The sequence below is a fragment of the Pholis gunnellus genome, assembly GCF_910591455.1.
Source record: "Pholis gunnellus genome assembly, chromosome: 4".
Lineage (NCBI taxonomy): Eukaryota > Metazoa > Chordata > Actinopteri > Perciformes > Pholidae > Pholis > Pholis gunnellus.
In genome coordinates this window covers 4280788-4307349 of record NC_136530.1, presented here as the reverse complement: position 1 = coordinate 4307349, position 26562 = coordinate 4280788, and the positions used below count along the sequence as shown (strand labels likewise).

Genomic DNA, 26562 nt, shown 5'->3' with positions numbered 1-26562 from the left:
GGACACAGGGAACTAAAGGTGAGCAGGAACAGAAATACCCAAATGAGTGCAGTCACTGCCGCTGAGCAGAGATGTGTTCACTTCCCTGGTACTGGGGAGGGCACTACAGGTAGGACACTGCAGTGGGTGGAGGTTTTTAGCGGCGACAAGTGAGGCGCAACAACCAGCTCTCAAAGCGTCCGTCTACAGCAGCTTCAACATGGCCTTTAAAAGGAAGAGGAAGGTAGGCTTCTAAAACAACAATGGTGGCTCGTGTGACGTTCTCCTCCTGCATCCTCTGACCTCTTGATTGTCTTGATTCCCACATGGGCTCCTCTGAAAAATGAAAAAAAAAATCATAATAGCTGCATGTCTAGGCATAAATTCAAAGCTCAACACCTTTTAGCTCACTGTCAACGATTATACAATGGCCTCTTTTTTAGTTCCCGGACAATTTGTGTATTTATTTGTTTTGGTTTATGTTGCGAAACTGAAATGTATGTTTGGACAAAGTCAGATTTTGTTGAACGGAATTGATCATTAAATGTGTTCATGTTTTCATTCCTTTTGATGTATTCATTATGTATAATATTTGTATTCATTATGAAATACGCACAGAACTCTTTTTACTCTTCCTAAAGATGCATTCTCATGGGAAATGTGTGTCTGCTGGAACATAAATGTCTTGTTATCTAATATTCATTAAACAGGATAAAAGTGCGTTCTCATCACTAGAGTTTCCTTTCTCCTTACAGTCTGCTCCGGCAGAGGACTGGCAGACGGCCACGTCTATCTATGACTTCTCAGCGATAGATATTGATGGCAACTTGGTTTCCCTAGAAAAATACAGGTAAATCTATCTTTGATATATTTTTTCCAATTTCAATTTTAAATGTGGCTTTATTGGCATGAAAGTTTAAGAAAAAAAGCAATGTTGCCAAAGCATCAAAATAGAGAAGTACACAATAATGTTAATATGAATATTAAAACAACGTTAACACAGCATTGTTATATAATAGTGATTCTAGAGTATCACAATGACATATTGTCTCCCTAAATTTGCTGCAGCATCCCATTACATAAGCTCACCATCACTAAAACATGATGTGTGTCTTTGTATTCTTAGGAGGGATGTTGTCATCATCACCAACGTTTCCTCTAAATGAGGTGACATCCCAACTAACTTCTCTCAGTTTGCGGCGATGCACGTCACGTACGCTGAGAGAGGTTTACGCATCCTTGGCTTCCCTTGTAACCAGTTTGGGAACCAGGTAAACAACATATTTTATTACGGCTCTATGCTACAACAGGCATTATAACACATGTGTGATCTGAAAAGTGTCATGTCATTGGGGATGTGAAAAAGTGTATTATTAGAAATGTTTTAATAAAAACAATGTTTTCTACATTATAGTATTCTTTACCCATAAAGATGGAAGATTTTATTCACAAACATTTTCTTACCATCCTATTAGCAAAATATGTGTCCAAGCAAAAGAACAGGATAATATTGTAGTAAATTAACGGAATACTTCACCCCACAAAGGATCATTTGTATTTCAATTACTCACCCGTGTTACCTTGAACTCTTGAAATAAACGTTGTTTTTCTTGCACACCTCCACGGCGACCGGTGAATAAAAAAAAGTGTTTTAAATTAAAAATAAATAAAAGAAACTTGTTAAACAAGCTAGTTGTTTCCTGTCTGCACACGAATCTGTGCGTGTATACATAAGTATAAAAGTATGAAGGTGTAAATATACAGTAGATGTAGATATGTGCACCATCATACTAGGCTACTTTTTTATTATCCTTATTTTATTTATATCTTTATTTTTTCTACTTTACTATTATTTTTACTTTTTCACCATAATAATAATTTGAACATTGTAGGAATGATATAAGTTAAAGTTTAAGTATATAAGTGACATCATATGTAAGCAAATGGAAACGTAGTGAGCATACGAATGGATCAATGAGACTTACATTGTTTGAGGTTGTAAACAGATATTTCTATGTAGTTTTGCTGTTAAACGCGAAACCCCATTTATTTAAATTCATCAAGACTTTTCTCTGTTTTTTGTTTCGTCGTTCATCGTGAAGATATGAGAGAATTCAAAGTAACACTCTGTGAGTAATTGATATACAAATGGTCCTTTTGGGGGGAAAGTATTCCTTTTAGACAACCTTTGTTTCATCTGCATTGTTTTATGATGAGACATTTTAACCAGCACACGGCTTAAATGGTGCTGATCAGTTCTCTTATTTCTCTCAACTTGTTTTACTTTCAAGGAGCCCGACAATGAAACTCGGATCAAGCAGTTTGCACAGTCCTACGACGCCCAGTTTGACATGTTCAGTAAGATCGATGTGAACGGGGACACCGCTCATCCTCTGTGGAAGTGGCTGAAGGAGCAGCCCAACGGGAAAGGCTTCTTGGGAAAGTACGTGGTGATATTATAACAGGTTTATTCATATTATAATGACATGCTGCTTAGATCCACAACCTCTAAATCAATTGTTACTATTTTCTAACGTGTGATTTGCTTTCATTTCTGCAGTAGCATCAAGTGGAATTTCACCAAGGTAAATACTTTTCATCTGTTATTTATTATAAATGTAGACATTACCGCTGATAGCGCAGAAAATGAGTCATATTCCTGTATTCTTTCCATATCTCTATAGTGTGTTTACTGTCATGAGGGTACAGAATACTGAAGAAGCCTGTGAATGCTTTTTAAGAAAGTGTTTCATTCTAAAAGTAAAACATAAATGAATTCTTGGTTCATATATTTCATGTTAACTGTTCTCTTTAGTTTTTGATCAACAGAGAGGGTCAGGTGATGAAGAGATACGGACCCCTGGATAATCCAAGAGTATGTACTTTGCCACAGATACTATAGTGTATTTATCTTGACTGTAGTATTCTTGTGTGTGTGTTTTTATTTGATTTAAATATTTCCCATGTAGCTGTGTAATTATTCGCCTCCAGAGAGCTGGTGACACGGGACAGATCTTTTTTTATTTTTGTACAAATCTTTCCATGTGAAACTGTCCGGATGTAACATTGTGGACGTGATGAATAAGTTGAATGAATGAACAAAGGGTCAAGAATGAGAGAGGATTTTGGATTTAACATTATTTGACCTTTTATATAAACTGATTCTTATTATCTCAAGTCCATAATTCATAAGATCAAATGAAGATTTGTGTGTGACAGTAACTGCACATATTTGTGTAGCTACTGTTATGTCTCTCCAGGTGTTAATATAATTTCATTAGGACAATTATCGTCAACTTCTGCTCTTGCTTTTCTTCCAGGTGGTGGAGAAGGATCTTCCCAAATACTTGTAAACGCCTCATGGATGACTGACGCCTCACTCGCTGATCTTCTGTCCTTTTCGCTCCTTTTCTCTTCCTCTCCGAGAACCAGTGGACATAGTTTGGTTCCAGCCCAGAACCAGTGACGGTCTGCTCATAAACCCGCATGGCGGACAGAGCGGACCTGATGAAAATGGCGTGCAAACCTCCTGGGAGGATTACTAAGCTTGCATTCATTTGGTTCTCTGGAGAGAAAGAGGAAGGATCCCTAAATGAAAGAAACCGGGACAGTGAGCCTGAGTTTGTCTGATTTCATGATCAAAATCATTGTGTGTGTGTGTGTGAAGTGTGTTAGTTTGAGTTGAGTGACGGGATTATTGATCTGGTTTTTCTTCATTAAAATCCAGCTAACCCTGCACCTGATGGGGCTATCGTGTTGTGTACGTCCAGATTTAATATTTTAATGCATTTTCCAGCTGTACTGATCTATCCTGGCAGCGAAACCTCTGCCTGCTTACTGCTGTTTGACGCGATGACTTCTGTCATTTCAAGAGGTTTTGACTGAAATGATTAAATACATACTGCTGCAGAAATACGTTTTTAAATGTTTTACTCGTTGCTGTTGCGAGCTTGAGGAAAGGTGGGTAGTAAGTCACATTTAAATGTGCAGAATTTTGATGCAAATTAAAAGTGCTGCCGGTTTTATTCCAGCACTAAAAAGTTTAATAATACATTTAGCAGTCTCTTATAAATGTTGCCTGTATTGCCTTGTTATGGATGTTTGGTCTATTATAATAAAACCTTTATTTTAAAGTTTTGTTGTTCCATCTACAATCTTGTTTTGATTGTCTTTTATGTATTTTACATGTGAAATGGGACACAGGGAACTAAAGGTGAGCAGGAACAGAAATACCCAAATGAGTGCAGTCACTGCCGCTGAGCAGAGATGCGTTCACTTCCCTGGTGCTGGGGAGGGCACTACAGGTAGGACACTGCAGTGGGTGGAGGTTTTTAGCGGCGACAAGTGAGGCGCAACAACCAGCTCTCAAAGCTTCTGTCTACAGCAGCTACAACATGGCCTTTAAAAGGAAGAGGAAGGTAGGCTTCTAAAACCATTAAAACATGATGTAGATGGAGTTCTGTCCTGCTTCACAGGGTCTAGTGTTTAGTGTTTAGGGGGATCTATTGGAAGAAATAGAACATAAGTGTTTTCTTTAGTTTATACTTAACTAAACCTTTGTTTTCATTACTGTAGAATGAGCTGTTTATATCTTCATGGATCCAGCCGCCATGTTTCTACAGTAGCCCAGAGCTGACGAAGCAAACGCTGCTCAAGATGGTTCATTCGCAATTTAGTGTCTGCCGCCATCGTTCTACACGCTTATTAGCACACCGCAGAAGTTTCAGTTGGTTGCAATCTGCAACTTCACTGCAAGATGTCGCCAAATCCTCCACATTAGACCTTCAAGTTAAAAACTTCTAGGTTTTGATAATGTATACAAAGGGTGAGAGTATTTGAACTAAATCATCCTGAGAAAACTATATTTGACATTTTGAATAGTTTATTTTACAAAATCAATTATTACAAATAGAAACTACAATTTCAACACACGTCAAGAGCAGAAGGATAATCCATGGATGAATGAGTCGGTTTCACTGGTGCCTCAAAATGTTGATCAATAAGGAAAAAATCTGGAAAATAAAACATACAAAATATGTTTTATGAAAGGTCATGGTCCACACACACATTATGGCTGATAAGATAAGTTGTCAGGACTGATTGGGCATGTATGTCTGTTTGACATCTCTGTGACTTTCCTGTTAGCTTTGTTGACATTTTTGGGTACAAAATGACATTGTGTTGACCTCGTGTAAACCCCGGATGGCCCCAACTTTAACCAAAGTAAGATGAAAAAAGAACTGTGGGATTTTTAAATGTTAAAGGGGAAAATTTGCCACCTTTTATGTGGATGTCAAATCACTGTTGATGGTAAATTTGTGTCCTATGTTTGACCAAGAAAGCCGAGTACGCCGCTACAGAAGAGACAGTGGTCCAGAGCCGTAATTTGATGCGACAGCTTGTGTGCAATGCATCCTGGTACGTGTAGGCACTGCCCACACGGCTCTGTGAGAAGGAGAACTCGGCTTTCTCGGTCAATGTAGCAGAGTAGGCGAATTCTCCCTTTAATGCTTTACAAAATCTAGTTACAAAAATGAAAACAAAAAGTCTAACAACAGGAGTATCAATGTGCTTAATATCGCAGGCTGAATTGTATGAGTGTGTTTTAACCCTTTAATGACAAAATGCTAATGTGTGCATAACACACTTACCTGTCTGTCACTGCACCAGCCTGTATGTGATGTACCTCCCAGCTGTTTCACTGGGTCTGATGATCTTTACCACCTGGAAAAGTTGTAGAAAAATAGCAGAATTCTAGACAGGGCTGGAATTACTGGGAACACAAGTTGCATGCTTCTTGTATTTGCATTTGGGTAGAGGTTCATTTAAATTCCAGCTGCTATCACATGTTACATGCAAATAACTTCCATGTGTGTTAAAACAATGATTCCAGTTTATTAAAAACACATCTTATTTTTTAGTTTTGGACACGACTATCATTTCAAATTGAGGATCGGAAAATCAAGATAATTGCTAAGATTTGGAAACAACATTTTTACAGCAAAGTCCTAAATAAGACCCACATGGTAATGAACTGGAATCATCCTTCATGTGTCTTTAAAACATTTTGTCTTGCAACATATAAAGGTTCTAAAAGTCTATTTGAGTGATCACACTCCTTGACAGAAAGGCAATATACCAGAATACTCAACCCAAGATCAAATACACAGCACCGTGCAGCCATGTGGTGATGATAATGTTATGCATTGTCGTTATTAGAACAAACGTCTCATCGATGAGCTACCTGTCCTCTTTTCAAGCCAAAGTAGCGAGCCACGGGGTCCCCAGCCTGAATCCTCGGCAACTGACTTTCCTTTAATTTACTGAGGTAAAAATGTTAAAGTCGGATAACAAATACATGTTTTCATGAAGAGTCGAGTCACATAAAGACACTAAATACAGCTTGATGGTGGTCTTTAGGTAAATCAACTGCTATTTTAAACTTAATTACAAATAGCAAGTACTCCGAAGATGACCGAGTGCTTTTCATGCATTGTTCAATTGCTCTGAATAGTGCAGTGGGTGTAAGGATACTATCTTCCCAGAAGTTCAACCACTTCCTCTTTGGTCATAACGATGTGCTCTGGAACAAGCTGAAAGACAAAACAACTCAATAAAAACAAAAATGTCCTTCTCAATCGACCAATAGCGTCAATGAGATCTTAATACAGTCCGTTGTTTACCTCGTGCTCTGTGATGTTGATGAGCAGCTCCTGTTGTAGAAACTGTTCCAATATGTATTTGGGTGCCATGTCAACTAGAGACTGTAAGGAGACATTTCATTAAATATGGTTACCGAGAGCGCAAGAAAGAAAGCAAAACAACAACAAGATGGTCGCTGCATAATTAGAGATGTTCAGAAATTTGATATACGATGCCGGTGTTTACCTGTTTGGCCGACGGCGTCATGCCCATCTGAACAACAATGATGGCTCGTGTGATATTCTCCTCCTGCATCCTCTGACAGTACATCTTGATCGTCTTGATTCCCACCTTGGGCTCCTCTGAAAAGTGAAGAAAAATAATATATAATAATAATAATAATAATAGCACACCGCTGCATGTATAGGCATAAATTCAAAGCTCAACACCTTTTAGCTCACTGTCAACGATTATACAATGGCCTCATTTTTAGTTCCCAGGACAATTTGTGTATTTTTTTTTTTTTTTTTTAAATGAAAGGACTACTAGCCACCCTGTATGTATTAATAGGTATCAACCTACCAGGGAAGAAAATAAACATCTGGTCGGTGGGGTCGTCGTTGTGTGCCACCAGCACAGTGAGGTCTGTGCGTCTGGGGCGACCCTCGCTGGGCTTGTCTCCAAACTGACTCTTGAACTCATCCAGCGTCTGGTCCAACTCGTCCTGTGTCACCAGGTAGCCTCTGTCGTGGCACAGCTGAGGGTGTGAAGGTGAGACCGTAAAGTCAGTGAGTGTACAGAATAAACTATGATGTTTAAAAATCAAACTGGGACAGACTAGAGCTGTCAGGAAGCTCTTCACATCCAGCATTGTAAACCACCTCTAATAGCAATTAGAAGGAAATGTAGAGATCTCCATTATTTCCTGTCTGTAACCCACTTTCTAATGTCTTTGTTCCATTTGTGAAAATACAAAAAGGGGAGATTTCACAGCTTTTTTCACATGTATTAAGAGTTCCTGAAGGACTCAACTAGCTTTGGCTAAGCTACATGCTAAGTTAGCAGGCTAATAAACAAAAACATTAAGAAATAAAGCACCTGCATGATGGTTTTACGAATCTTCCATAGCCTGTAAGTCTCTTCTTCGTCATCCATATCGTCTCAAATGTTTCACTTGCTCTAGATTTTAACTAAAGGGTGTTTTTTGTTGTTGTTAATGTATCAGCTTCGCTCCTGCGGACAATGCGACGCACGTTTCCGTTGATCGGCGCAAGCTGATGACGTCAACGCTGGGCCGTAGTGTGTGTGGGTGGAGTTTGACGAATAACTATGTTTTTTACTAATATTAACCATTATTATTATTATCTGTGCGATAATAATAGTAATTACACTGTAATTGTAAACACATTTATACTAACAGTGATAATTATATATATATATATATATATATATTTGATTTTGTAATCGTTTTATTCTGACAGTTTTGACCCACCGGTTTCCGCCGCAGTTTCACAACAAACGGCAGGGGGCGGAGTCAGCAGCTACGTTGTAGCTATTGAGGAGATTCAATTTGGCCTCTCTGATAGAAACAATGAGGACATTATATGCTATTTTGACATTTGGGGCTGTGGCGAGCAGCGGAGCACTACTGACGATGGTACTGTACTTTATTTTATCCCCAACGGTAAAGTAACCCTAACTTATCCGGTGCTTGGTGTGTGTGGGGTGCTCCTGTGATTTCCAATTTGCGTAACAGTGATGTCCCGGAAACTAGCAACCTCTGCTTCCCCTTCTTAAATGCAGCATGTGATCGATGGTGGATGTTATTTTGGTTATGTAATACGTTCCTCACTCAGTATAAAAACCTGGTGGTGCACGATTATAAACACAGTCCAGTTTAATATGTATCTGCGTATTACTTAATTAAGGGTGTGAGAAATAATTCAATGGTCGGCCCATATTATATGAGCTTAGTTTGTAACACCGGATGTTCCTGCAGCAGCCCCCCCTTCCATCATCTGGAAGCTGATATCAGCTGATAGGCTAATCATTCTGAGAAATACAACAACATGCGCAGTCATCGAAAGGTTTTATAACTAAAAATGAAGGTACTCAAGTGAAGTGCGAGTGTGTCAAAAGGTGTAAATAAATACAATAGTGGAGTAAATGTACTTCATTTATTTCCTTCCTTGCAAACTTGCAAACCTGTAATTATTTTCTTCTTCATTCCATATCCTTAATATCCTCAAATATAAATTACTTTTGTTGTGGAAAATATTCCTATACCCGCTTTGCGTGAGTCTTTTAATGTTGAAATAAATAATACCAAAAACCAGGTTATCTTTTAAGTATTTATTCTCTGCGCAGAGAAGGTTCAATCATCACAACAGAATGCGTACAGTCTCAGTGAGGAAGAACCAAGAAAAAAGTGAACAAGCTTTCTTTATACAGAATGAGCAAAGGTGGGGGCCGATGGCCAATGTTACAGACATTTTGGTCTCAGAATGATGGGAACAACAATGACAAACAAACAAGCGGCCCAAAGGCCTTGGTGGTGCAACATTTTCATACAACACAGTTAGTTGTGTGTGTAGTTGTATTTGCATAACAGAGACACTGTGAAGTTCAACAAAGTTCAGAGCAAAATTATTTATGCATGAATACCATATACCAAGTAGAAATATAACTAAACTACGTAAAAAACCACCATTAGACTTTCCCTCTCGAAACCTTTCTTATTATTATTATTATTATTACTATTACTAAATTTCATTTGTCATTTACATTTATATATTGTTTTGCCTCCTCAATGGTATATTTTGAATCATTCAGTAAAGTATCTGTTTAGATGTTATTGAATAGAGCAGATCTATTGTAACTATGAAGCATGATTCCCACGTAGACTTGCCTGAAAATTGTGTAATAATCTCGTAAGAACCCGATCAGCGTGTTGCCCAACAGCTCACTGTGTTGTTCAATGCTTTGCCTGGTGGTTCTACAGGTATTACATTGATTTATTCATTATAATTGGGGTTTAAACCCAATTATTTTTGTTTTTCCAGCTTATGATTATTTGTGTTTTCGTCTCAGCCTTTGGGACTTTTATGTTGGGGTGAGATTTAGTAGGTCATGTGCGCTTATTCACTGACAAAACATTTTGTTTTTTTCATTCTGATATTAAGCTCATTGCATCATGAGTTTATGTATTTATTCAGACTGTTGGCCTTTGCCTGGGCCACATGACGCTCACCCCCACATGGCCTATTTGTTAGCTTTTATAACGCATTCAACTTTGCTGGAGAGGTTGTGATACCGTCGTGGACTTTGGACCGCGGTGCATCTGCGTGTCTCGTGGATTTATTTGTCTGCAGCAGCAGACGGGGACCTATTGGACTCACAGCCAATCAATTGTGTTAATGATCAACCCGTTCTAGTTATACATGAGGACACTGGATCGTCTGCTTTTTCTCAGTAGCGATTTTATGTTCTGACAAGTGAGGGTGTAGCTGGAGCCACTCAGGCGGTTTACAGATTTGATCGCTTTCTGCCTTCAGAGGACCTTACTGAAGGGCAGACATGCGCCTCATAGGGTCCACTGTCCTTTTCTCTGTCCTGCTGCAGGCTATGGTAAGAAAACATGAGAGAGGGACGGATGGTTTATGTTGCAGCACTGGAACTTACGTTTGGACAAAGTCAGATTTTGTTGAACGGAATTGATCATTAAATGTGTTCATGTTATCATTCCTTTTGATGTATTTATTATGTGTAATATTTGTATGCATTATGAAATGCACACATTCTTCTTTTTACTCTTCCTAAAGATGCATTCTCAGGGGAAATGTGTGTCTGCTGGAACATAAATGTCTTGTTATCTAATATTCATTAAACAGGATAAAAGTGCGTTCCCATCACTCAAGTTTCCTTTCTCCTTACAGTCTGCTCCGGCAGAGGACTGGCAGACGGCCACGTCTATCTATGACTTCTCAGCGACAGATATTGATGGCAACTTGGTTTCCCTAGAAAAATACAGGTAAAGCTATCTTTGATTTATTTTTTTTCCAATTTCAATTTTAAATGTGGCTTTATTGGCATGAAAGTTTAAGAAAAAAAGCAATGTTGCCAAATCATCAAAATAGAGAAGTACACAATAATGTTAATATGAATATTAAAACAACATTAACACAGCATTGTTATATAATAGTGATTCTAGAGTATCACAATTGCATATTGTCTCCCTAAAAAGCATCCCATTACATAAGCTCACCATCACTAAAACATGATGCATGTGTGTCTTTGTATTTTTAGGGGGGATGTTGTCATCATCACCAACGTTGCCTCTAAATGAGGTAAAACCCCAGTAAACTACTCTCAGTTTGCGGCGATGCACGTCACGTACGCTGAGAGAGGTTTACGCATCCTTGGCTTCCCTTCTAACCAGTTTGGGAACCAGGTAAACAACATATTTTATTACGGCTCTATGCTACAACAGGCATTATAACACATGTGTGTGATCTGAAAAGTGTCATGTCGGTGAAACAACAAGTATATTATTTTCCTTTTTTTAAATAATAAATTAACGGAATACTTCACCCCCCAAATGATCATTTGTATTTGAATTACTCACCCAGTGTTACCTTGAATTCTTGTTTTTCTTGCACAACGGAGAATAAAGAAGACTAGTGTTCGAGGAGTTTTTCCTGTGTATAGACGAATCTGTGCGTGTGCAAATATGTAAGTATGAAGGTGTAAATATACAGTATATGTGTATGTGCACCATCATACTAGCCCTACTTTTTTTATTATCCTTATTTTCATTTATATCTTTATTTTTTCTACTTTACGATCCTTCTTACTTTTTCCCTATAATAATTATTTAAACATTGTAGGAATGAAGTGAAGTATTCCTTTTAGCCAACCTGTTGTTTCATCAGCATTGTTTTATTTGGAGAGTTTAACCACCACAGGGCTGGAATTATTTCTCTCAACTTGTTTTATTTTGAAGGAGCCCGGCAATGAAACTCAGATCAAGCAGTTTGCACAGTCCTACGACGCCCAGTTTGACATGTTCAGTAAGATCGATGTGAACGGGGACACCGCTCATCCTCTGTGGAAGTGGCTGAAGGAGCAGCCCAACGGGAAAGGCTTCTTGGGAAAGTACGTGGTGATATTATAACAGCTTTATTCATATTATAATGACATGCTGCTTAGAGACACATCCTCTAAATCAATTGTTACTATTTTCTAACGTGTGATTTCCTTTCATTTCTGCAGTAGCATCAAGTGGAATTTCACTAAGGTAAATACTTTTCATCTGTTATTTATTATAAATGTAGACATTACCGCTGATAGCGCTGAAAATGAGTCATATTCCTGTATTCTTTCCATATCTCTATAGTGTGTTTACTGTCATGAGGGTACAGAATACTTATTGGAAGAAGCCTGTAAATGCTTTTTAAGAAAGTGTTTCATTCTTCTTTTGTATTTTTCCTCTTTCTCTTTAGTTTTTGATCAACAGAGAGGGTCAGGTGATGAAGAGATACGGACCAATGGATGATCCAAGTGTATGTTTGCCACAAATACTATAGTGTATTTATCTTGACTGTAGTGCACTTTTTGTGTATCTTTTTATTCATGCACTTGTTTTAGATATTTCCCATGTGCCTGTGTAATTATTTGCCGTCAGAGACCTGGTGACACTGGGCAGAGTTTTTTCTGTTTATGTCCAGATATTTCCATGTAGAACTGTCCACATGTAACATTGTGTACATGATGAATAAGTTGAAGTAATGAACAAAGGGGCAAGAATGAGGATTTATGTTGAATTGACTTTCATATAAACTGATTCTTATTATCTTGAGTCCATAATTCATAAAATCGAATGAAGATTTGTGTGTGACTGTAACTGCACATATTTGTGTACTGTTATGTCTCTCCAGGTGTTAATACACTTTCATTAGGACAATTATCGTCAACTTCTGCTCTTGCTTTTCTTCCAGGTGGTGGAGAAGGATCTTCCCAAATACTTGTAAACGCCTCATGGATGACTGACGCCTCACTCGCTGATCTTCTGTCCTTTTCGCTCCTTTTCTCTTCCTCTCCGAGAACCAGTGGACATAGTTTGGTTCCAGCCCAGAACCAGTGACGGTCTGCTCATAAACCCGCATGGCGGACAGAGCGGGCCTGATGAAAATGGCGTGCAAACCTCCTGGGAGGATTACTAAGCTTGCATTCATTTGGTTCTCTGGTGAGAAAGAGGAAGGATCCCTAAATGGATCATCACCTCTTTCAGTATTAATGTGTGGCAGTGTTTTCATAATAAAATGCACTAAGATTTGGTCCAATGATATTTTTGTCTGTATTGTTTGTCTGTCAGGAAAACACTGACATTTTTAAAGTTACATTACATTGTATTATGTTGGTGTTGCTTGTAGTATAGATGTGTGTTGTCCTCAGCGATTATTGGGCACAAAGATCTTTCTTTCTGTTTAATGGAAATGGTGGAAAAAAGACAGAAAATCCATTTATGTAACACTGAAAAATTGAAGCGTGTCAGAGAACCGTTCACGAGTGAGCGCCCGGGCTTAAAATTAACCTGATTTTTTTCAGGGAAGAAAAATGAACAATGTCACAGTTTTATCTTTTGGATATTGAACTCACAGCACAGCAACTCAATACTTGGATGACAGGCACTCTACTGTGTTTGTTTCCAACACAGTGGAGATGGTTGTAGAGACACAGATTAAACATTTAGACTATTCAATAAAACTATACTTGCATATCAAGTAAAATAAACACACAACACAAACGTACAAGAAACCACAAGATTACATTTTCCTCTTCTGTGCATTTGCTTGGTGAAATACTGTATAGTTTAACCTTTTCAGGCCATCAAGAATAACTCAAATTAAACAATGTGAGATGGGAAAAATCCCTTTTTGATTGAACTGCTCACAATCGGGGAGACATGGCTTTGTATTAAAGGATTACAAGTAAAAAAGAAATGTGCCTAATTCAGACTAACCTCATCCTTTGAAGTAGTCTTATAAAGCCCTAAAAAAAGTATATATTAAAAGATTCCAGCAAAGAAATAATCTGTCTGTGATTGATTTTTTTTACCCTGGAAAAACTACAGATGCCTGTTAATAATTATATATTGGACTATGATTAAATGATGGCATTGTTAACCCAAAAAAAAGGTATACAAATCAGACTTCATGTTGGTATTGTGAAGAGATTACACCAGGTGTTATGTACATAAATACTTAATAATCTGGTATTGGGAATTACTTCTAATTGTGCTGTGTTAGTTCTGGGCTATTAAAGCAGTGCAACGTCAACAAATTAACCGGTGATAATAGTGTTCTTTGTACTTGAATAAACATCTCCTGCTTTTGAGCCAAAACCTTAATACATTTAGTCAAGGATATGCATCCAATGTAAGATAAGTTTGAAATGTACATGCAATACCTCATGATTTATATACAGAGGCCAATGGCTCAGAGCCACGATGAGAACTGTAGCATTTGATGGAGAGCAGGACTCTGGTGGGACGAGAGGAGGTGGACTACTGAGGTGGAAAACATGTTTTCCTCATGTTGAATTTTTTATTTGAAGATGTCGGCCATATTATCTGCCCAGAGAGTTGTTTTTGTTGGTGCTATTCATATTCCTTAACATGCAAATTCAAAATATGCACCACAGGAATGGACTGCTGTTTTTGTTTTGTTTTGTTTTGTTGGTCATGTGTTTCTTGTGGTACAAATGGGCAAAACAACTGAATTTCGTTGTGCATGCATGTGTTGCATAATGACAATAAATGATCCTTGAATCCTGTGTGAACAATTTAATGTAAATGTGTAAACATGTAAATGTCTAATCTAATGCAACCACTCAGACTCCTATCAGTTCAAATTGACCTCTGCATGTGACTCCGAGCATTCCAAGAGGACGCGTTCGGCTCCGGGCTGCGGGTCCCTCGGCCTCCTGCAGATGGAGATACAGCCCGCTGCAGAAGGGATCCACAAGGGTGTCCGGCACTAACACCCAGGCAGCAGCAGCAGCAGCAGCACCACAGTAGCACAGTAGCAGCAAGTGCGGTGCAGTCGACCTGAGAGGAGCGGACGCTGCTCCGCCTTCTTCGTGCAGGAAACACCGCACAGATGACGGGACCATCGCGGATAACTATCACACATTCCTCCGTTTGATTATTGCTACACATCAAACAAATACGTCCGCCTCCCTCCTCTCTCTTACCGGGATCACACACCGTCGCTGTTGGGTCTTTTTGGCTCTTGTTTGTTGTGTTTTTTTGTGTGTGTGTTGTCCTCCGGGAGGCTGAATGGAAGCAGCAGCCGAGGGAGCGGTCGGGCTGTCGGAGGCCCGGGACGGCAGCCCGCTATCCGGGGCCACAGCATCCGATGATGGGGACACGGTGGTTGGAGTCAGCTACGGGATGGACACCGGAGACATGGGTACTTTTATCACCTTTTAAAATAAACCGTCTTTTAATGTGTGCATTTCATTACCCTGACATCCATTTGAACAGAAAGTCCCGACTCATCTCTGCTAGCAAAGAATCGGTCGGCTAACGTTCGGCTAGTAGCTAGCTAAGTTAGCTAAATTGATGTGTCAAGCAGGTAAAGTTGCATTTTAACGTTATATATATATATATATTATTATTATATATTGTATGTGTTAGGGTACTATGTGTGTAGTAGCAGTGCAGTCGTGTCTAGTGAGCGACACAGCGAACCATGGCTTGGAAATTAATCGATATTTAGAAAGGGCAATATGATATATAATAATAATAACAACTTTATTTATATAGCACCTTTAAAAACAGAGTCTACAAAGTGCTTTGATAGACAAAGCAGCAAAAAGCAAGGCAATAATAACAATAACAGAAAGCTCAGTGAGACAGTCGATCCGATACAAATACGATAAGAAATAAATACAATTATATTTAGTCAAATCAACAAATACAAATAAAACAGGAAAGCGACGACATCACATAAAAGCCAGTCTGTAAACATGTGTTAGTAGCCTATAACTCTAGAAAGAGCCAGAGGTGTAGCTAGGATTTAGGATTTAGTGACCACCTTTTCTCAAGCAACACAAAATGTCTCTTTACCACCTTCCCTCTCTTTCCCAGCTGTGGGCACCTTGAATTATCACAGCCTGTCACCCCACAGTCTGTAGAGAAACATGATTATCACCCATTATGTCTGTGAAGAAACCATTAAATCCTCAATTTGGGTTTAATTCACCACCATTTTGGCTCCTACTGGAGCCAGAAAATACTCAATTTCCTCGACTAAAAGGGCTGAGGGACAGACCGCAGACACCATGGCAGTTGGACCAGACATAATACTTTTAATATATTTGTACGAGTGTTTCTGTATAGGTGACACTAAGACACACATAGACATGTTTTTCTCAGCAGATGTTTATGCTTTTAACATTGAGAATGTCCCAGTAAGACAGTGAGCCAGCACTCACAACACCAGGACCCAGAAACTGGAGCAGCTAAATGGAATTCAGCCTTCATAAATTTGATTATTTACACCTGTGCTTTTCCTAATGTGACATGGCAACATGTCTCTTGTGAAAAAGGCCTTATTAGCAGACGAGTAGATGTTTATGCAAATATATATATATATATATATATATCAGCCAACATATGGTTATCCTATTTTTAAACCCTCAAATATCCATATCGGCCTCTCAAGTCCAGTATTAATTGGGGTCATTTGAGTGTAATTCAAGAGACAATTAGAGAGTTTGCTTTGTCGCTCACTGCTGTTTATGTCAGAAGTTAAGAGGCTGTATTCGTTGTGTATCATTGATGCTGAGGTATAAGCAGCCTCCTCCAAGCTGGTAATTAGGTTGTGGACTTCAATTATAAGATTGATAATGTCACGAGTTCTGTATTTATTTTGGGTTACTGACATTAATCTGGAGGGCAAGTTTGACTATAAGATTTGCTTGTGAGAAGTGAAGTTAGATGAAATGCTGTGGTCTATTTAGACTGGCTTCATGATGATGATGATTCTCAAATTGAGGTACTTGGTTCTCATCTTGGAAATCAACATATATTTCATTTTGCATGCTTTTAAAACACTTACCTTGTGACAAAGCTAAAAGATTGAGCTTTGTGATAAACAACTGCATCATCAACATAGAGACGCATGCTACTTTCTAAATGACGCACTGTTATTTGATATTGTTGACTTTTAAGGTATACTAATGGATGTGAACATGTCTGTCGATGCACTCATGGCTGCCTGGAGCTAAATGTTCAGGCTCTTGAGTCGACCAGCAGTCCGTCATGCTGCCATTCACTGGTCATCATGTTCACTGTACATCACAGTTCGGGGATTTTCATTGTCCCACGGTGAGGAAAGTGCTGACTTCGACAAGAGCTCAGAACGAGCTCATGAATCAAAGGGCTGTTCTGGCGAGGGTTACTCGTCGAGCTCGGCTGTATCAGACGATGAAAATGGCCGTTTTTGCTTTGGACGCCTTTGGCTGCGAGATGCTTTTTTATTTTAGCGTCATGCTTGCTGCCACGTGTCTCATGAGTGTGTACCTTCTCAGTCAGTGCAACGGAAAACACCGACCTGACTGGAGAGAGAGAGAGAGAGAGAGAGAGAGAGAGTGTGAGCTCGCACATGCAGACGAACAGCGTTAAACAGATGCATTATTGAGTACGCCTCTACCCTGCCAAATGTATTCAGGCTGACGGTTTACGGACAGTTGGCATTCACCTCTCTGTGTTGCATTTTAACAGCTGAGAGAGCGGCAAAAGAGATAAGGTTTAGAAAAGCAACAGCGGACCAATCTTCATGGCATAATGCACTTTGTATTTGATTACACTGGATAGAGTAGAGGACTGAAAGACAGCGCTGAGTGTTTAAGTTTCTTTTGCTTTCAACACACTAACGTCTGTTACCTTGTTACCCCATTTAACCTCAGAGTCGGCTAATGCTGCAGGTTGATATTACTGAGGCAATGCTTGTTTCAATTACGCCTGTCATCGATACGGCACGGCTGTGTTATTCTATTAGGGCAGCATTAGTGCTCAAGAAGCCCCAATAAAGACAAAGACGGTCTACTCGATACCTTGCAACAAGTCTTCCAGTGACGCAAACAAGAAGTTATTTCGCTTCCAAAGCTCCTCGCTATTACTCTAAGTAAAATATACAAAAAATCATACACTTTCTAATGCAACTTTTCTATGGAGCAGTTGGATACACACACTTTAATCCATTAGCTATATAGTTGTAGTTCCAAACATCTGCTGAGTAAAGTGCTGAGCAAAGCAGCCAAGGTTGTATCTGAACTGGCTGTTTTCATACAGCGTTCGTAGCTATACCTATGAAAAATACTGTAATTCATAGATATCCAAGGAAATCAAATCATATGTAACCCATAGACTGTATATAAGAGGTGGGCGTAGTCATTGTGACGTCACCCATTGGATTGTGGGCAGTCGCGATGAAGCCTAGAGTCTGGCGATTTGGCCGTCGCCATCTTGGATTATGGCTGTTCAACCAGTGAACAGAAGTTACCATATTTGGAATGTGGAGCAGTGACGTAGATACGCCTCATACAGCTCTGGTAGAGGAAGTAATCTGTCAATCACAGTAAGCCCCGCCCTAAAGCATCCCCTGCTTTATGGTCTGATTGACTCTAAATGGACCATCATTTACTAAATGAACATCATGCTGTATTGAAGAAGACTTGAAACTAGAGATTGAGACCATAAACTCATGTTTACAATGTTTACTGAGGGAATAAATCAAGTGAGAAGTAGAGTCATTTTCTCATAGACTTCTATACAATCACACTTCTTATTGTTTTATTCAAAAGACCGTATGCATGTAACGAGCAGAAATTGACAAGTGTTGCTGGACATTCGAAGGAAAATGCACAAAAAATGAGGAATGGCTTTTTGTAAGATATCATACGAACTGCTGCATGAGGGTACGTTGCACTGAAAATATGTCAGAGCACAAATACAGACAAAGAAAAAATTCAGGAATCATGACATGACGCATTCAGTTTAAAATGTATCACTGCAGGGCTGAAGTCTGGGTGCGATGCAGGCTAATGGAAGGGAAACTCACTCCAGAATATTGTAATGCTAATCCATATCGACACACCACATCAGCTCAATGCGAGTGATGTTTTGTTGTTATTCATTTGACGTAATTAGCACAGTAACAGTGCAGTTAACTCGTCGATCTTCTTCTTTGTTTTGCTCATAGAGCTGTGAGTGTCTCCAATGCAAAGCACTCTGCAACATCTGTCAGCGACGGGTCGTAAAAAGCCACAAAAGGCTATTTAGCTAAAATGTGTTAAACCCAGGGGTTGTGTTCATTTCCCAACATGTCACAACAATCTGGCATTGGCACTGGTCAACGGGAATGGATGGAAATAGGTCTTCGTTGATTCTTATTGGCTGTTCACGTAACAAGTGCTCAACCTGAGAGCTTGGTTAACGTCAGACTTTGCGTATGTATTAGTGTAGGCTGCTGCAGTCGGCTCAGCTGCTCAGAATGTGTGAAGACAACGCTGTGTCACAGCTGGCTGTTAAATATCCGTCTGAGCATTCAGTCCCATTCAGAGCTCCTCATCCTCAGGCAGTCGTAATTTGTTCCTATAGTCTTCTGTTAGAAGACAGCATTAATCTCACTTATCTTCTCCCCAGCACTCCAGTACTCCGACTGCTCTCACTAGGGCTGCATTATATATGGTTTTCAAGAACAACATTGCGATGTGCGCATGCGCAGGGCGTGCAACGTCAAGTAAGGCTAATTAACTCTAAGATGTCGTGCTAGAACTTTTTTGTTGCTTGATACAAAAGGAGAAACTCACACGGTTCTCATTTTCCATAAATCTACATAAAAAAGTCTGTCTGATAGAACATAATTTACTTTGATTTAAAGGTTCTTGGATGCACAGAGCTTGTTGCTAGTGTGTGACGTGCAGGCTCTGCTTGCACAGAGAACCACCAATCAAAATAGTTCTTGATCAATTTATCAAACGACCAAAGCAGCAACCTCACAATGAGCGAGAAGCAGGAGAAAAACCACAGAGGAGGGAGATTTGGTTGCAATGTCAGTTGCATGGAAATATTCTGGCTGCAGAAAGGATGATGTTGACCAGAAACAGGACCTTGTTGTCATCTGGAGAAAAAAAAAAGGCCTGTGTTGTTTCCATATTGCATTATATATTGCAGAAACGAAATATAACTGTCAGGTTTTTTCAATATCGTGCAGCCCTATACCTCTCACCTTCAACCTTGACTCTCCTCTCCTACCTCCTCATCCCTTAGTGATTTGGTTCATTTGTCACTATCCATCCCCCCCCCCGCCCCCCCCCGCTGTGTTTTTCTCAGCTCACCGCTTCAGGCATGGCCTGTCAGAATTGCTGACGCAGGCACAAAGGGTGGTTGCCTTCTGTGGAATTTGCCATCTATTTGCTTCCTCCTTATTCCTTCTTCAAGGTCTCCCCCCCCCCCCCCCCCCCCCCCCCTGTGGCTGTGCGTGCCGGTATCCGTTTGCGTCCCGGTGGCCGATGCACGGGGCTTGCATATGCCTCCGCCAGGTTATTTGATGTCACAGTCTTTTACGTAGACGATGACGCAGTTCAGTCACGTCTTGCGTGCTGCTGATTTTGTCTGCAAATGGGGGGGGGATGTGTGCTTCGGTAGCTATTTTAAACAAGACTCCACAGCGTTTGCTGCTGTTTGTCCTTGTGCTGTTTGTCCAGGTTTTTCTGAGTGATAGCTGCTGGGAAGATGAGTGAGCGGGGGGTGGGGTGGGGTGTGGGGGGGGGGGGGGGAGTAAATACAGGAGCTGGAGACAGATAGGGAGGCGGGACTATATGAAGAATTCTAGGCTGCATCTTCTTCTTCTGTTGTGGCGACTTTGCAGCTGTAGAAGGTTGTTTGTGCCACTGGATGAAGCTCGGCTTTACACTCTCACGACTGCAGCGTTTTCAATTAGGAGAGGCTAGTATTATTTCATAATCAGCAGCACCAGGAGCATGAAGCTGTCGAACTCATCTTGAACACCCACGTGGAATTAGAGTACTGTCTGCTTGGGGCTTCAGTAATTGCTCCTATTCTGGTACCGAGGAAATTAGGAGAGATGTTTGACTGCAGCAGTAGTGAACCAGGGCGACTGCCGAGCTCGCACTGGTACGATGGAGCAGCTTCGACAGTAGCGGTGCTGACACATTATCATTCAGTCAGTTCTAGGGCTGCACGCCAAAATGATAGTCACGATTCATTTGATAAATATTGAGATCCCGATTAGTCATTGAGTTTAGAGACAAAATATTTGTATTGCACTTCCACAGTTTAATAAACTGCTTTCATTCTCATTCCTGCTAATGTACACATTTTAGCATCAAAATAAGACTGAAAATAAGTCTCTTCTTCACCTGAATCCACTGCATTTTCATTACTCTTCTACGATGCATGCATATTAAACGTCAATAGAGCCGCCATGGAGCATGCTCATTTCACTGTGGGCAGCACTGTCGCCTCACAGCAAGGGCCTCCTGTGTTCGGACCTGATCTAACCGGCTGGAGCCCCTCTGTGTTTGCATGTTTGTCTACGTTGGTTTCCTCCACGCTTCCCTCCACAGTACTAAAACATTATCGCGAGGTGAAGTGGAAACTCTAAATTGCCGTCGTTGTTGTGTTTGTGTACGCGTGTCAGACCTGCACAGTGTGCACCCTGCTTCTCGTGCAGTGGAAGCTGAGATAATTCTCCAGATGAGCTTTTTTTTAGAAAATTGATTTATTAACCAACAACAACTTTTCATTTCTAAACAGCGTGGGACCTGATGACTGAAAGCTTCTGTGTTGGATTTACCGCTCCGGTTGGTCGGATTTATCTCTGTGGAAGATTTACTGACACGCTCTGTAACCGACTGCAGTGACGTGCATTTGATTTATCAAACAGGCATGCTGATGTGGAAGCACGGCTCGCCTGTCATCTGAGGCACAGCTTACATATAATCAGTAGACTTCTCTCCTTAAGGCCGACGAATATAAGGACGGACGGTGCGAATAATGGAAGGTGCAAATGTGCACAGCCATATTAAGGGAAGTTTGTAGTGCACAGTACAGTTTGACCTGCTCACAGACCTTAAAACAGAATCATTATTATTATGTAACTTAATAAAGTTCATTGCAACCTTAGTAGAAGGTTTGCTATAAAGTATAAACATTACTATTGATACTTAAACTGTGTGGAACCTTTAACTGATTATGAAACCTTCAATTTCAAGCTGATGCCTCTATATGACCTTTATAAGTAAACAAGACCATCAGCGAGAAGACTTGCTATTTCTACATAGTTACTCGATTCCACCGGGTTGGATTCAGCGCAAAATCCGATGAAATCATGCAGGTTCACCAGAAAACTCAGACTCCAGGAGCCTGAGCTGCTTCGCCGGTCCCCGCTACGAGCCAACACAATCACCACGCTGCTGGAGGCCCGGGCCGTATTGCTGGGCCCTGCTAGAGGGAAGGGAGGCACGGGAGAACCAGAAACAGGACTGATCGTAGCAGATCGTTAAATTAGAGGTTTTTTAAAGGGCATCTTGTGCTATAAAACACTACCACTTCCGTCCACAGGGACCGCCCAAAATCAACACAAAATGAAGGTTCCTTGCAGTAACTTTAATTACTATTTCTTTTTTTTTAAGCTGTTGCAATTATAAATGAATTCTGAATACACAATAGCTTTTACAGCCATACTGTAAACACAAGCTGAAAGAAAGACGCAATGCAAATATTTTGTCATTCTGGCCCCCGATGACTTCCATCCCGCATTGTAACATGTTCTGCTCCAGAATCCCCTCAGTGTGTGATTATTGCTTTCCTTGCGCTGTAGGGAGACATCTTCACTCCTCTCCAGGCTCCCTCCACACACAGATATCTGTTTCCACCATGTTTTGACATTCTGGAGTCAGCTTGGAGAAGAAGCCTCAATTTCCATCCAGTTTGGAGCTGGATCAGCAGCTGCAGGCTGTGTTATTTGCTGCATTGTATTTTACAAAAGGCCACTGCTGCTGTCAGTTTTTCTGTAGTAGCTGTGGATTTATTTGTCTTTGAAACCACAGATAGCCTCACACTGTGCACAAGAGATAGAGGCGGCTCTCTGTAGGTAGGACGGGGAATGATGCACCTTGCTGAGTAACCAACCGTATACCCGAGGCTGCCACACAACAGCGGCGTCAGATCATCTGCACTCGCTCTGTGTGTTCGTTCAGATGGAGGCCCTGCAGAGGCGGTTCTGTGTGGCAAAGCTTGTCTAAGTTTAGGGTGTCTAAGGGGGCATGCTGGGATAGATGCAATGTCTCACAGCATTCGGATGATGGCTGTTAAAACTGAGGTGTGACATGGTCAACTTGAAGCAATTTAAGTCCACATTGCTGCCGTTGTTTGTGAATTTAGGTCCTGATTTTGAGTGGCAACGGTGCTCTGACAACCAGTCCGGTGAGTCATTTGCTCCACAGCTTCGTGACAGCTAGATAATGTTATACAGATGCATATATATATATATATATATATACATATATATACATCTATATATGTATATATATATCGGAATAACAGCTCACTGTGTGCTTTCAGCTTTGTATTGCCTTCCCGAGTGACACAAGAGTTTTATTTTCAGCTCGGCAGCCCCAGGTGTCAAACTAAATCTGCCGCTGTGTGTAAATTGTTCCGTACAGGTATGAGCAGCAGTTACTCCACAATGTTGTGCAACTGTGCTCCCTCTGTGGCTACAGCAGATTACCCTCCACTGAGTCACCGAGATGCTGCTCTCAGCAATAACAAGCGGCACACAGGAGTCGGGCTGATCACCACCCTGTTTATTTGTGTGATCCACTCCCATGACTTCCTACTCCCTCTCCTCTCCTCTCCTCTCCTCTCCTCTCCTCTCCTCTCCTCTCCTCTCCTCTCCTCTCCTCTCCTCTCTTCTCCTCTCCTCTCCCTAAAAGGACCTTTCTCTCTCTCGGCTTCGACTGCATTTTTTTTCAGGATCAGCGAGGATCACTCGGTTCTGATCTGGAAGCTCAGTTATGAAAAACATACTGAAATTGCATAAGACTTTGAGAGCACGTGTGTCAATTTGCTGGGAGGACTGAGCTGTTTTTAGCTTCGCCCATAGAGCAGGAGGATGCAACCCTGCCGGTCTCTTCAGGACTGAGGGAGCGTATACAGGACACTCTTGACACATCACATCCCGTGGTATTAATACAAACATCCCCAACTAGCCTGAAGGGTCCAGGAGTCTTTCATTGTGAATGTTACTACAACTCTTCTCCTGATGTGGTTTCGTACCAACTCAAGACGGCATGTTGACTCACACACACATTCCCGGCATCCAACACACAAGCAGACGTCTGCAATTGCTGTTTGTATTGACCTCCGGAGGTGCATGCGCGTGTTTGTGTCCCTGCGGTGTCTTAAAAGCAGCTACTATGATATTCTGTCAGGACTTGGCCGAGCTGCTAGACTTTCTTTTTTTTTAAATTTCCATTTCAAAAAGTCCGCTGAACTTTCAGGCCTCTCAGAGGGGAAAAAAAAAAAATGACACTTTCATACCCACCTGTTCCATTAGTCTGATCCACAGTGTGAAATGAAGACGCAACTGTTGCAGCCTCTCCGGAGCGGCGGCGAGATTTATGCTGGAGTTATTAGCTGCTGTCAGCCGCTGCCCTAGCCAGTCGTTTCATCCACTTCTCACCGTCAGTTTGAAAGGTGGATGGATGAGGACGGTGAAGGCAAACGACAGATGCAGAGTGAGGGCAGCTATGGCATTTTAATGAGGTTTGCATTTTTTTTTTTCTTTCACCAGCAGAGAAATGTGGAAAATATATCTCTTTATTATGTAACAGAAATACAGCCATTCCCTTCAATCGTCAGTGACGGCCTCTGAATTGTTTAAAGGTTCTCTATATGAGATTCAGAGCATTCATATAGCTGATAATAACTATTTGCTTTGTGAAGATATAGTGGATATGTGATGGATAGCTCCCAACCGACGGCGTCGTCAGTTAAACACTGTTTAACCTTCGTCAGCACATTTGCCCTTGTTTGCGCTATTAGCACCGTTAGCTGCATGCTGCCAGCTAAGCTGTCGCCATGTTGAGAGCCGTTGAGAGGCAATAGATACGCTCTGGATTTCATAGCTTTTAAAGAAGTAGAGTATTTTTTTAAAACAGTTGAATTTTCCCCCTTAATGCTGAAGCAGAGCAGAGACAGAAAACCAGACAGACGGTCTCTTGACTTCCACCTGTCCTTATCCTTATCCTGATAATCCAGACGAGTAGTCTAGTAGCGTGGAGAGAATGGGATTGGGATTAGGGATAGAAGACTAACGGTGACCGTGATGTAGCTGGATTTACATCGGGGCGTCTTGTCTGCTTGTGTGTCTGGGTGAACCACGGTCGAGCCTGGCCAACTGTGGACTGTTTCCAGCTCTGAAACGGTGTAAAAAGGCCTGAGCTGAAGAGATGGATGGATAGATAGATGGATGTCAGTATATTTTTGAATATTGTGTGTTGTTTTACAGCTCTGCAAAGGTTTCTTGTCTTGAGGAAATCAGTGCTGCTTTGCTCCATTTGTATCTGGTTTAAAGGAAAGGTTGCTGATGTTTTTCTTTAGCTATTGGTCAACTTGAATGCCTACTGCAGGCTAGCATATAAATTAATTTAGCTTTTTCTTTTAGCTTTTTTCCTGTAATCATTTAGTGGCAACTCAAACCCCAGAGCTCAGTTTATAATATATATATATATATATATATATTACATTTAAATGAGAAAAGCAAATATTTGCATTGGAGAAGCTTTAACGAGCAGTTATCAAAACAGTATTCTTTTACTTTCTTGTCGATTACTTGTCTAATTAATTAGGTTATATAAAAACATACTATTAGACATTATAACTACTAGATATTAGACACTATTAGAGTTTAAACAATTAGTCTCTTTATCGATATATCAGTCAAGAGAGGATATTGATCTGCATCTTTTTGGATAATCAAGTAATTATTTAATTCTCTGGATCCAGCTTCTCAGTTTTTTGTGATAATAAACTGATTTATTTATTTAATTTAATTATTTTTACTGTTGGATGGACAAAACGACCAATATAAAGATGAAGAAGAAATTGTAGTCTGCATTTTTCACTACTTTCTGACAGTCAAAAAGAAAATCGATGAAGAAGATAATAACTTGCAGCCCCGTCGTATTTCGTAAAGACTCTCTTTGTAAATAAAGGACTCGGCAGCAGTTTGCCTGAATGCAGACTGTTGCTGCGGCGCATCGCTCATCATCGAGCTCCTCGCTAAATGTCTCAAAGGGATGGGGTTTTTTTTTCCAGCCAGCAGAAGGCAGGAAGCTTTTTATTAAGCTCCTGATGCCATTGATGGTAATGGTTGACTTGGCATAGTGAAAAGCTGTCCTCTCCAGCCGCTGCTTCCTCCACACATTCACTGTATTGTACAAAGTGTATGATATGCGCTGACAGCGGAGCCCCCCCCCTCCCCCCTCTTTCTGCACACCGCTTTGTTCAGTAAATCAGAGGACGGCTGAGGGGAAATGTACTTTGCGGATGAGTGCCGCCACCAACACACACTAGTTTAAGACGCGTTGACGCATTTAGAAAGGAGTTCAACCATACTTCCTTCTGTAGTCTGCAAGTAGCTGCATTACGGTGCCTGTGTGTGTGTGTGTGTGTGTGTGTGAGTGTGTGTGTATGTATGTGTGTGTCTCTGCCTGTGTGTGTGTGTGTGTGTGTGTGTTGTATGTATGTGTCTCTGCCTGTGTGTGTGTACGTATGTCTCTGCCTGTGTGAGTGTGTGTTTACATGCAGAAGTAGTAAGGATAAGCTGTAAGAATAGTATTCTG

General features: G+C 40.6%; 4 protein-coding genes across 4 annotated transcripts in view; 3 read left to right on the top strand and 1 right to left on the bottom strand.

The window, feature by feature from the left end:
* The first annotated feature begins 37 nt into the window (after nucleotides 1-37).
* Nucleotides 38-4064, top strand: LOC306695407 (phospholipid hydroperoxide glutathione peroxidase-like). The gene is made up of 7 exons (XM_079158644.1): nucleotides 38-223; nucleotides 735-829; nucleotides 1106-1250; nucleotides 2271-2422; nucleotides 2540-2564; nucleotides 2795-2854; nucleotides 3300-4064. Exons 1-7 carry the CDS (start codon nucleotides 200-202, stop codon nucleotides 3330-3332), a joined length of 534 nt encoding a protein of 177 aa, XP_079014770.1. The 5' UTR covers nucleotides 38-199; the 3' UTR covers nucleotides 3333-4064.
* Nucleotides 4065-4850: 786 nt separating this feature from the next.
* polr2eb (RNA polymerase II, I and III subunit E, b) lies at nucleotides 4851-7882 on the bottom strand. The gene is made up of 8 exons (XM_079157485.1): nucleotides 7720-7882; nucleotides 7204-7378; nucleotides 6868-6983; nucleotides 6663-6743; nucleotides 6514-6572; nucleotides 6224-6302; nucleotides 5631-5703; nucleotides 4851-4991 (listed from the first exon to the last, which is right to left on the bottom strand). The coding sequence occupies exons 1-7, from the start codon at nucleotides 7774-7776 to the stop codon at nucleotides 5638-5640; spliced, it is 633 nt and encodes a 210-aa protein (XP_079013611.1). The 5' UTR covers nucleotides 7777-7882; the 3' UTR covers nucleotides 4851-4991; nucleotides 5631-5637.
* A 2188-nt stretch (nucleotides 7883-10070) lies between these two features.
* On the top strand, nucleotides 10071-12953 carry gpx4a (glutathione peroxidase 4a). Its single transcript, XM_079158579.1, has 7 exons — nucleotides 10071-10248; nucleotides 10557-10651; nucleotides 10927-11071; nucleotides 11624-11775; nucleotides 11893-11917; nucleotides 12123-12182; nucleotides 12618-12953. Exons 1-7 carry the CDS (start codon nucleotides 10198-10200, stop codon nucleotides 12648-12650), a joined length of 561 nt encoding a protein of 186 aa, XP_079014705.1. The 5' UTR covers nucleotides 10071-10197; the 3' UTR covers nucleotides 12651-12953.
* Nucleotides 12954-14959: 2006 nt separating this feature from the next.
* pip5k1ca (phosphatidylinositol-4-phosphate 5-kinase, type I, gamma a) overlaps nucleotides 14960-26562 on the top strand; it is a gene marked incomplete at its 5' end in the record, with an annotated part of 44831 nt that continues 33228 nt past the window's right edge. Inside the window, one exon of the mRNA XM_079157219.1 lies at nucleotides 14960-15092. Coding sequence (XP_079013345.1) covers nucleotides 14960-15092 — 133 coding nt within the window. The remainder of the gene's footprint in view (nucleotides 15093-26562) is intronic.

Coding starts and splice junctions, on each gene's coding strand:
- polr2eb (XM_079157485.1), bottom strand. CDS start 7,776: ATGGATGACGAAGAAGAGACTTACAGGCTATGGAAGATTCGTAAAACC. Junction 6,984..7,203: donor GATGTTTATTTTCTTCCCTG/GTAGGTTGATAC, acceptor TTCACTTTTCAG/AGGAGCCCAAGGTGGGAATC. Junction 5,704..6,223: donor TTGGCTTGAAAAGAGGACAG/GTAGCTCATCGA, acceptor CAACTTTTCCAG/GTGGTAAAGATCATCAGACC.